Source organism: Monodelphis domestica, chromosome 3, assembly GCF_027887165.1.
Source record: "Monodelphis domestica isolate mMonDom1 chromosome 3, mMonDom1.pri, whole genome shotgun sequence".
Classification (NCBI taxonomy): Eukaryota; Metazoa; Chordata; class Mammalia; order Didelphimorphia; family Didelphidae; genus Monodelphis; species Monodelphis domestica.
The window spans coordinates 509,708,810-509,720,520 of NC_077229.1; the positions used below are offsets into that span (position 1 = coordinate 509,708,810).

At 42.1% G+C, this 11,711-nt stretch overlaps 1 protein-coding gene across 1 annotated transcript; it reads left to right on the top strand.

The window, feature by feature from the left end:
• The first annotated feature begins 3,330 nt into the window (after positions 1 to 3,330).
• PLK2 (polo like kinase 2) lies at positions 3,331 to 11,287 on the top strand. Its single transcript, XM_056824879.1, has 16 exons — positions 3,331 to 3,574; positions 3,889 to 3,968; positions 4,407 to 5,132; positions 5,873 to 5,980; positions 6,124 to 6,240; positions 6,415 to 6,544; positions 6,786 to 6,873; positions 7,354 to 7,449; positions 7,563 to 7,761; positions 7,860 to 8,007; positions 8,424 to 8,521; positions 8,925 to 9,054; positions 9,672 to 9,912; positions 10,042 to 10,171; positions 10,264 to 10,374; positions 10,496 to 11,287. The coding sequence occupies exons 3-16, from the start codon at positions 4,812 to 4,814 to the stop codon at positions 10,685 to 10,687; spliced, it is 2,109 nt and encodes a 702-aa protein (XP_056680857.1). The 5' UTR covers positions 3,331 to 3,574; positions 3,889 to 3,968; positions 4,407 to 4,811; the 3' UTR covers positions 10,688 to 11,287.
• The last annotated feature ends 424 nt before the right edge of the window (positions 11,288 to 11,711 follow it).

Here is an 11,711-nt window from a genome sequence, read left to right on the forward strand (position 1 = left end):
AATTGTGAGAGCTAAATAGCGCATTCAGTATGATATAAATGGAACAATTACAGGATTTCATTTGCAGTTACTAGCACCAAATATCCTTGAGGAAGTCACTTAAATTCTCTTGGTCCCAGTTCCCCCAAAGCTAAAAAAATAAAAAATCTTAAGTGACATCAAAGGTCATATCCACCTCCATCATTCCATGAAAGGGCCCCAGTTTTCTCCTTTGTGAGGTTGGATTTGGATATCATTAGTATTCTATGAATATCTAGGTATAGTTTTGAACTTTCAAATTTACTGTCATCTAATAAGGAGAGGTGACAGCCAGGTGACTTAGTGGAGAGGGTGCCAGAACTATAGCAAAAAAGACTTTTCTGAGTTCAAATTTGGCCTCAGACACTTACCTAGAGATGTGACCCTGGGCAAATCACTTAATCCCATTTGCCTCAGTTTCTCATGAGTAAAGTGAACTGGATAAGGAAATAGCCAATTACTTCAGGATCTTTTGCTAAGAAAACCCCAACAACTCAATAACAACAAAAAAAGGATAAAGGAAGACATTCTGCCCCGGGTGCAAATAGCCTAAAATGGAAACTTAATCTCTGATCATACCAAATAGCTTCCCTTTTGAGTTTCCAAGTTTGGATTTAAACTCTTATCTTCCAGGTCTGTCACTCCATCTGCTGTACCACCCACTGGTCTTGAGCTACCAATACTTAGTATCAATTCTAAGACAGAATATAAGTGTTTAAAAAAAATAGGTAGTCTATCCTCTTCACCTCCATGGTCCCACTCTCTAGCTACCCCTCAGCTTCTTAAAATCTAGCTCCTGTTCCCTCCATTCTTCTTTTGCTTGTTTTTACCAATGACCTCCTTATCATCTCCATCATTCTCTTTATGGACATCTCTGAAGCTTTTGAAAAGGTCGATTAGCCTTTCCTTCTACCATCTCACAAGGCACTGCACTCTCTTGGTTATTTTCCTCTATCATTCTTCCTCTCTGTATTCTTTGGCAATAAAAACCTGAGTTTGGAGGCCAGCTCTGCTACTTTTTATCTTGGCCTCCTACAGTTACTGTGTCTCAACGCCCTTATATGTAAAAATGAAGGGATTGGACTAACTAATCTCTAAAATTCCTTTTAGCACCAAGTTCTTGGTGAGGTAGCTCAGTGGATAGAGCGTTGGGCCTGAAGTGAGGGAGACATGAATTCAAATTTGGCCTCAGATACTTATTAGCTATGTGACCCTGAGCAAATTACGTAACTTCTGTTTGCCTCAGTTTCCTTAACTGTAAAACGGGGATAACAACAGTCCTTATTTTGCAAGGTTATTGTAAGGATGAAATGGTGATATTTGTAAAGTGCCTGCTTTATAGTAAGCACTATATAAATGTCTATTCCCTCCCTCTGCAGGAATAAATGACTTAACTTTTATAACTTCCATGCTGCATTTTTTTCTTTGTCCACATGATGGCACCACAAATCTGGAAAATGTTTTAAGTAATTAATTTGTTTTTAAAAAAAAAAAAACCTTGAACAAAGTAGATTTTAATACTTTAAAAAAAAAAACATTTGTATGTTTGAGACCTTAGGCATTGAATATCACATATGACATTAAATGGATATCTTTAAACAATGAAATACAACAGGGAATGTATGTGTGTATATATATATATAGTAATAATATAAACAAGTGCCAAATATCATGGTAATTCATGCCTTATATAATCTTTAATAATAAAACCTAAATGAAAAAAATGTCATAAGAAAGCCTTTTTATCAACTAATGCTATTTAGAAGTAATGAAATACATCCTACTACTATGGATTGTGAAGTGGTAAGTTATTAAATGGAAGCAGTACTATTCAAAATGGGAAACTGTTTACAATTTGGAAATTACCTAATGTATACCTGGGAAGGGAAGTTTACTTGGCATGGGGAAAACTCAAGAATTCATTCCCTTCCTGAACTGGAGTTCAAGGTCCAGAAAATAGGAGGGAAAATTTTTTTTTTACTTCACAGAGACATGTTCAGGCTTGTCAGAGACTGTGCTATAAGGAAAGGAAGGAAAATGGATAAAGGAACAAACTTTCCCTTTCCCTTTTCAGGTCAGACAGGGAACCCTCATTCCTGTATTCTGCAGGAATTGAAGGGGGAAAAAAAATCTTTGTTTTATTGCTATCATATTTTATGCCTGGGGGTTGTGTCAGGTCAGTTTCTTTCTGGTTAATATTGATCTATGATTCTGAGGGCTCTAAGATCACAACTATTCACCATGTTGTGACCTCCAAAGGGAAAATAGAGGAGTGGGGTGCTTGTTGTTAATATGCCTCGACTTTAAACTCCCTTTTGTGTATCATGGACCATGGTGAAGCCTATGGACCACTTTTTTGAACATTTTTAAATGTTTAAAATAAAATATGAAGGATTAAAGAGGAAACCAATTATACTGAGTTATAGTTAACAAAATATCTTTTAAAAGAAAGAAAAGGTTCAGTGGACCACAGGTTAACTGCTTAGAGGCAAATAGAAAAGTTTGATAAATAGCCAAACTTTGGCTTGACATGAAGTAGCTGCTCTATATATGGGTGGGCTGAGATTTTCACTGTCAAGATCTGCTGAACATCAGGATCAGTGTTTATTATTTTCATCTCCCCCACCATGCTAACCTATTAAACTCACCTAATGTTCCTCCCTCCTCTTCCTTCTCCCCTTAAAGCCCATTAAAGGTGAGAAGTCTAGACACCAATAAAAAGTCTCTACACAAATATTTTCTTCTCTCTTTAAATTAAGGAAAGGATTTTAGAGAAAAGTTAGTTGATAAACACATTTTAAAAATAGACTTAAATTACAACAAAAGTAGCTAGTGGGGAGGAGGGAGAAGGAAGGAAATAAGAAATGAGATAACAAAAGGAAGAGGGAAAAGAAAGAGACAAGAGGTGGACTGTGACTTGACATCAACCTCTAAAGTCATTTAAGAGTGAGTTAATTCCCTAATGTGTAGGTTGTCACTACTTTTCAAGACAGCTGGTCTAGTCTTCATCCAGAAGATGGCGATCTTGTCTTCAAAGTATACTACAAGGCAAAGGTGTCTGAGACACCTCCCCTCTTCCTCCCTCTTGCCATCTTCAAATCTCTTGACAGGTTTATCTGCCCTTCCCCCACCCTGCCTCTCCCCTAACCTCCCCTCCAAAAGCCGTATTCTGGCCCCTGGCCCTCTAGCTAGGCTCCAGTGACTAAAGTGGCCTAATTGAATAATATGACGAAAAGGACAAAGAGTTCAAGGTCAGCAAAGACCACGCACGCTCTCCCCCTGCCCAGCGCCCCGCCCCCACTCGGTTGGCTCTGAATACTCGGGAACTTTAGAACGATGAAGAGACATAGGCAGAGTAGGGGAGAGAGATTAGACCGGGGAAGTCTCCAGTTCCGTCTTCGCAGAAAACCAGTGGAAATGAGTTTAGGATAAAATCATTTTATTTCATCTTTTCTTCTGTACATAGAGGAACCCATTCTCCCCTCCAAAAGTCCACCAAGTTCTTCAGATCAGTCAAGATACATCTAACATCACCAAGAAGACTTCGCTTCCGCAAGTTACCATTATCTTTTAAACTTAGGGAAATTAATGTCCATGGGGGGGAGGGGGAGGGGAGAAAAAGGACTTCTCGAGATCCTCTTTCTCCAGCGTCCCAAAGTCAACACTTTTTGTTTGCCCTGGGTGGGTGTCTATAGCTATCAATTCGAGGGCAGCCCGGACCTCATCTTTCGGAAGGACACCCTAAGAGGGATTAATGAGAAATGTGACCTAGGCTTGGGAGGAAAGAGGGGACGAGTAGATGAGAGAACTAAGGATTCGCGGACAAAATCAATCCCTTGGTTTAAACCTGGTTTTCGCTTTAACAGGCAGCAGCATTGCGAGTTTGCATGAGAAAGACGAGGTTCAGATCCCTGGCTCTCCTCCACTTTGTAATCCTCATCTTGGAAGAGGTAGAGATTGAAGATTGAGAGAGAGGGGGAGGGAGAGAGAAAGAGAGAGACAGAGACAGAGACAGAGAGAGACAGAGAGAAAGGAAGAGAGAGAGACAGAGAGGGCCAGAGAGAGGGAGACAGAGAGAGAGAGAGAGAGAGAGAGAGAGAGAGAGAGAGACAGAGACAGAGAGAGAGACAGAGAGACAGAGACAGAGAGAGACAGAGACAGAGAGAGGGAGAGAGACAGAGAGAAACATTGAAACATTGTGCTTGGGTGGCGGGGGGGGGGGTGTCAGATGGGCTGGGGGGTGTGAGCGGATAGGACTGCCACTTTGATTTGCATTTACGCCCCTCTGGGTGATCTTCTATGGTGACCATCTAGTTTCCCAACAAGGGATCTTTTCGCGTAACCGCGATGGTAGCCTGCAGCCCCCTCCCCTCTCCTCCCTATTCTAGCTGGGGACCACGGACTGCTTCAGATCGGCAAGGGACTACAGCCTCGGCCGCAAGCATTTGGGGTGGCTCCAAAACGCACCCCCTGCGCACCTCCAAAGGCGTGTGGCTCTCTTAGAATGGCGAGGGTGGGCGGGGCGTTCTTTGTGACGTCTTGCCCCTTTTCAAGCGCCCACCCCTTTTCGAACCGCCCCTGCCTATAAAACCACGGCGCCCGACCGTTCCACTCGCACAAGTCGAACGCGCGCACTGGGTAGGGGCTGGGAGGCAGTGCTAGCAGAGGAGACGGGCTCCGGCAACCGGGAGCGCGGCACCAGCTCAGAGCCTCTGTGGTGGGAGCTGCGCCCGGGCAACAAGGAGAAGGCTGAGGCTGAGGCTGAGGCTAAGGCCGAGGCAGAGGAGGACGTGATGGAATTACTGAGGACAATCACCTACCAGCCAGCCGGCACAACCAAGATGTGTGAGCAGGCGCTGGGTAGAGCCTGTGGCGGGGAGTCAAGGAAGAAGAAGCAGCAGCAGCAGCTGCCGGAGGATCCGCTGCCGCCGCCGCCGTCGCAGCAGCAGCAGCCGCCGCTGGCGGCGGCGCAACAGCAGCAGCAACAGCAACCCCAGCCTCAGCTGTCTGCGCACCATCACCACCATCACTCGCACTCCGGGGGCGAGGTCTCGAGGATTATTACCGACCCCACCACGGGAAAGCGCTACTGCCGGGGCAAGGTGCTAGGGAAGGTGAGTGGTACCCAGTCGCACGAAGCCGGACGAAAGATGAGAGAATGAGGGGTAGATTGGACTGCGGGATTGGGGGGAGGTGAGGGTCCACGCGGACCCCCCCCCCATGACCGAGATGGAGTTGAGGGCCAGGGAAAGCGTCTTCTGTACTCGCTTCCTCCCCCAATAGCACCAGCTGACCTGGCTGTTTCGAGTAGTACCTCTCCACCATCCCCCCCTTACCCTCCACCCCCCCCCCCCCCGTTCCCCATTTCCTAACCAGTCCCTGCCCCGGGGCAGCTGCAGGAGCAGCTGCTGCTTCCTGCCCTGGTCCCTTGGCCCTTTTACCTGGCACTGCTTCTAGAGCCGGCTTTGTGTGTGTAGATGGCGATCGAGGCAAGTCCTTTTTCTTACCGGGGGGGTCCACAGGCAGGCATTTCCAAACCTTTTAGGCTAAAAATGTAAAAGTAGAAGCCTGCTGTCTTTGTCAAACCAGTGGCTTGTGGAGAAATGGCAGTGCTTTTAGTCCCTCTCTATATAATTCGTCTACCTGAAAACTGAGTATTGCATTCTTAAAGACTTCGTTCTCTCTTTCCTCTACCCCCAAAATATTATAAACCCTCTTCTTTGTTATTGAGATGAAGGGGTTCTTTTAAAAACGACCCCTCTCTGCACACAAAGGGGTCCATATTATTTCCCCCCCCCCTTCTTTTTCCTCTTTTGGCATGTTAGCTTCATATCCTATCTTTGTCTCATTTTAGGGCGGCTTTGCGAAGTGTTATGAGATGACAGATTTGACCAATAATAAAGTCTATGCTGCAAAAATCATTCCTCACAGCCGTGTAGCTAAGCCTCATCAAAGAGAAAAGGTGTGTATGACTGTTGTTTAAAATATGTTCTTTGTGTGGCAGGATGGCCCTTCCCACTAAGGAAAATGTCTTCTGCATGTGTAAGCACTGTCTCCTCAGAGGTGATGTGAAGCTCACCGACCACATCTTGCTTTTTCTTTTAGATTGACAAAGAAATAGAGCTTCACCGAATTCTTCATCACAGGCATGTGGTACAGTTTTACCACTACTTTGAAGACAAAGAAAACATTTATATTCTCCTGGAGTACTGCAGTAGAAGGGTAAGGATGAGCCCAAACAACTATTAAATTCATTTGCCCCAAACTGAGGGAATTTTCCAATTTTATTTGTTTGGAATTTTAAATGATATTAGACATTTATAATGAAACCCACTTCCTATGAAAAGCAAAAGGCAAATGGCAGATTTTGACAACTTTTTTTTCCCTCCTCCTCAGTCTATGGCTCATATCTTGAAAGCCAGGAAGGTATTGACGGAGCCAGAAGTCCGCTACTACCTCAGGCAGATTGTGTCAGGACTCAAATACCTTCACGAACAAGAAATCTTACACAGAGATCTTAAATTAGGTAAGCCAATGCCTGAAACCCTGACCTTTTGGAAAGGGGGAGCTTTATGCCTTTTAAAAAAAATTGCTTTTTATATGTTTATCTGATCTAATGAATGACTACATTCATTCCCCCTCCCCATAATCATCTTGCAGTGAACCCGTTTTAAGAGAGCCTTTGATCCTCCTAATCAACAGCAACTGTATCTGACTCTTGGACACCATCAAGGAGGAATCATGTTCTTGCCTATGCTTATTTCTAGGTAATTTCTTTATTAATGAAGCCATGGAACTAAAAGTGGGGGACTTTGGCTTGGCAGCAAGGTTGGAGCCATTGGAACACAGAAGAAGGTAAGAGTCCAAAAGATGTACCCTGCCAGAATGTATGGGCAGGAGAGAATAAGAAAATCTAGCCATGCTATGTTTCAGTCAGATTGCTAATATAGGGCAATTAATACCTGGAGCACATAATCTTAAGGCTGCTGATAAATTGATAACCCAGAGAAGACAAACAAGCCAAATATGTGCATAATATTAAAAGGAAAGATCTTGTTTTCCTAGAGGGAGAACAGTGGCCTTAGTCTGTTAGACTGTCAGACATGACAACAGAGTAGTAATATCTTATAAATTTTGAAGCAAATCAACCCCCTGCCCCTATATTTTCTTTGCTTCTGTTTCCCAAAAATCATCTGTTGGGTCCATATTATAAATATTAAGCTTGAGATTTTTTTTTTAAAGTTTCCATCCCTATTAACTCTTGGAAAAAATTCACCTCTCCTTTGAAAAAAGCGCAACTTCCTAATAATTGTTGTTGTTGTTGTCATCTTTTAGAACAATCTGTGGCACTCCAAACTATCTCTCTCCTGAAGTCCTCAATAAACAAGGGCATGGCTGTGAATCAGATATTTGGGCCTTAGGCTGCGTAATGTAAGTACTACTGTGCTCCACTTTGAATTCTAAATGCAAATTTGGGGTTTCAGAAACCTTTAAAAGGATTCACTGTGCAACCTTTCCTGAAGAAAGTTTCCCTTCTCTTCTAGGTATACAATGTTACTGGGAAGACCTCCATTTGAAACGACAAATCTCAAAGAAACCTATAGATGTATAAGGGAAGCCAGGTACACAATGCCATCTTCGTTGCTGGCCCCTGCAAAGCACTTAATAGCAAGCATGTTGTCCAAAAACCCTGAAGATCGTCCCAGTTTAGATGACATCATACGTCATGACTTCTTCTTGCAGGTTGGTGCATTATCTTTTGCTGCCATAACCTGCTTTGCACAACATTCCAGGCATCTTACAGTTTTCTGATTGTCTTTTTTTTTCCTGTCACTTCACAGGGCTTTACCCCAGATAGACTTTCTTCTAGCTGCTGTCATACGGTTCCAGACTTCCACTTATCAAGTCCCGCCAAGAATTTCTTCAAGAAAGCGGCTGCAGCTCTTTTTGGTGGCAAAAAGGAAAAAGCAAGATATTTTGATACACATAGTAAGTTACCTTATAACCTTTAGCTTTATTGTTTTTTAATCTATAGGCTAGCCCTAGAAAGCTCTGTTAAGTATAATTAACTTTATTTTTTTATTATAAAGCTCAGAATAATATTAACTTCAAGATCTCTGAACATGCTATCAATACATAGCAGACAGACATTTATGGTATAATTAGTTTCTCTAAGTACTATTTATTGTGATTGACAGCTTTTTGTTAATTAATCAGTTGAACATACTGCTGATTAGATGCAACCAATGACATTTTGCAAAATGCTTTTTCTGTTATGGTTGCTCATAAGCTGAAAATATAAGATAGGGAGAAATAAATCAGGCAAAACAAAGAATTTAGATGTTTCTTTTTAAAATTGGATTGCATTGCAGCCATACTTACATCCTTTTCCCCTTGATTTGCAGATAGACTAACTAAAGAAGATGAGGAAATTTACAAACTCCGACATGATCTGAAGAAAACGTCAATAACCCAACAGCCCATCAAACATAGAGTGGATGAGGTATGCGGGGAAAGAAAAAAAGCATTTGCTTGCTTTGATTGTAGCTGATCATTCTCGAAGCTTTGCCCACACATTGACTCAATCTCTATTTCTCATAGCCTAAGCATGCAATATACCCATCAATTTTTTTTTTCAGAACCTTCTGGTTCCACCCCACTTTTCCCATCACCTTTAAAAAATCTTGATTCTGGCCCTTTCATGTGCCATGGCACAAAAGCTAAAAAGCCAACTTTAATGGCAGTCAACAAATGATCTAGTTTTCATAATTGAGCTCCTTCCCATCCTTTTAATCTTTCATCCATGTAGGTTACTAGGAAAGCTTTTTGAAAGTCTTGCCTTTTAGTGTTGAACCTTAAAATGTATTCAGATGCTTAATTCTTAATGCAGGACTCTCTCTTCTCAGGAGATCCAGCCACCCAACACTGCTGTTGCCAACTCTGGAGCACCTGCAGTTGATTCCAAGCAGCAAATTGGTGATGCAATTCGAATGATTGTCAGAGGGACTCTTGGCAGCTGCAGCAGTAGCAGTGAATGTAAGTAGATGACAATATGCTTGTCAATCTTGGAAAATCTAAATGCTAAAAAGACTCAGTTAGCTAAAGTCATATAAGAACACAGATGTTTGTGTGGTTGATCACAATTTCCTACAATGGAATGTGTAGGAGCAAGAAGGCTGGATTTGAAGTCAGAATAATTAGTTTAGAAACTGAGCTCTGCTACTCATTCCCTTTGTGGCCAAGTCAGTTAGTCTTCCAAATCTGAAAATCGAGGCAGTGTGATATAATAGATAGAATAGGAGTCAGGACCTGGGCTTGAATCCCTCCTCTCACTGTCACAATGGGCAGGACATTTATCATCTTTGAATCTCTTGTTTCCTTCTCTGTAAAATAATCAGTCAAACTAGAGGAGTGATAAGGTTCTTTCAGGTCAAAATTTGTGATCTTATAGATAACTCAAATGTCCCTTTCAACTCTAAATCCTCTCAATTGGTAACAGCAGAGCAGGAAAGATGCAAATCCCAAAGTAAAGTATAGGTGTTGAGTCCTTTGGTTTAGATCTAGATTTCTCCAAAGTCCTAAAATAAATAAAACATGTCTTCCATTCCATACCAAAATGTTATCTCTGAAATCCCAATCTCTTTGTTTTTCAGGTCTCGAAGACAGTACGATGGGCAGTGTTGCAGATACAGTGGCAAGGGTACTTCGAGGGTGTCTAGAAAACATGCCAGAGGCTGATTTTATCCCCAAAGAGCAATTGGTCACTTCATTCCAGTGGGTGACCAAATGGGTAGATTACTCAAATAAATACGGCTTTGGTTATCAGCTATCGGATCATACAGTTGGTGTGCTCTTCAACAATGGTGCCCATATGAGTCTCCTTCCTGACAAAAAGTAAGAATTCAGTAAATTCATAATTTCAATCAATTTATTCAATTTTTTGCTTCTGTGTCATTTCTGAGAAAACATGACCTCCCTCCTGACTCCTGTTTTTTCTTCTTTTCTCTCCTCCTTGCCTGTTAGGACAGTCCACTATTATGCAGAGCTTGGACAGTGTTCTGTTTTTCCAGCTACAGAAGCTCCGCAACAATTCATCAGCCAAGTGACGGTGCTGAAATACTTCTCTCACTACATGGAGGAGAACCTCATGGATGTAAGTGGCTCTGACTAGCCAGAATTCTGCATGTGTGTTGCCAATCCAGCCACACAAGGGCTAATTTCTGAAATCTTCCTCCTTTCTCTCAGGGTGGAGACCTACCTAGTGTTACAGATATCCGAAGACCAAGACTCTACCTGCTACAGTGGTTAAAATCAGACAAGGCCTTAATGATGCTCTTTAATGACGGCACATTTCAGGTAAATGGTGATCACATCCTTCCTCCACCCAAAGCCTATGATGACTTGACTCTGCAGAAATCTCCTTAGCTTCATCCCACAATGGTCTCATCCTCCCCCCTTCTCTCTCTCTCTTCTCCAGGTGAACTTCTACCATGATCACACGAAAATTATTATCTGTAGTCAGAATGAAGAATATCTGCTGACGTATATCAATGAAGATAGGATATCCACTACCTTCAGACTGACGACCTTGCTGATAACCGGGTGTTCGTTAGAATTAAAAAACCGAATGGAATATGCACTGAACATGTTGCTGCAAAGATGTAACTAAAGGACTTTTCTGTCTAAATCCAAAGGACTTTTTTTTTTATTTCACTGTGAGAACGAAAGGGAAGGCAGGAGAACGATCAGTATGTTGAAGATGGACAGGTGGTGGTACGAAAACAATTCCTTTGCAGCCTACTGGGCTGGGACCAGACTGAGGCATTAAAAAAAAAAATCTTGTCTTTGGAGGCCCTTAAACAGTGTACTAGAATGCGGTTTTCCTTGATGTACCTGTTTAAGAGGTTTTTTGGACAATTTCTCAGCAAAATTGCATTGACTTTTAACTTCTCTCTGTAGAGAACATTTCAGACAGAGGACTTGGAACTGTGAATACACTTCCTGAAGGGGAGGGAGGGGAGAAAGCTCCCACATTATTGAACGGCTGTAACTGGAGCTGCTTTGGGCTGCTCAACTGTGAATTATGGCCATATTTTTTTTTCTTTAATTTTTCAAGACAAAAAATTACCCACACTTGTGGCTGGAGAAGTGCATTCCTTGTTAATAAACTTTTTATTTATTACAGCCTAAAGTGCAGTATTTATTATCCAAACTTTTTTTGGGGATGTTGACCATTTTAAACTGTTGGCAATAAAGAGAATGAAAAGTAGAAGCTTTGTTCTCCTGTCTTAAATCCAGACTTCAAAAACAGATGATGACAGAATGGGTTTAGAGCTGTTGCTGGACAGATGCCTTGCATGCTGTGTTTTTCTGAACTGACCAATAGACCCTATTTGGATGTGTATAGAATATGGACAGAGGAAGGACTGTGCCAATACTTCCCACCCCTAGTCCCCAGAAATAGTATACTGAGACTAGGAGGACACTGAAATTTTGTCTCTTTCCCCTCCCTCCACTTGCATGCTGACTCAGACTTAGAGATAAATATCTACTTCAACAGGAAGAGGGAAAATAGACCACGTAAGAGGCTATCAACCCAAATCCAGACCTTCTAAGCTACTTGCTCTCCTAGAGTACTTCCTGTAATATTTATTGGGAAAGGAAAGGTTATTTTGGAAAAATGGGGGATAATG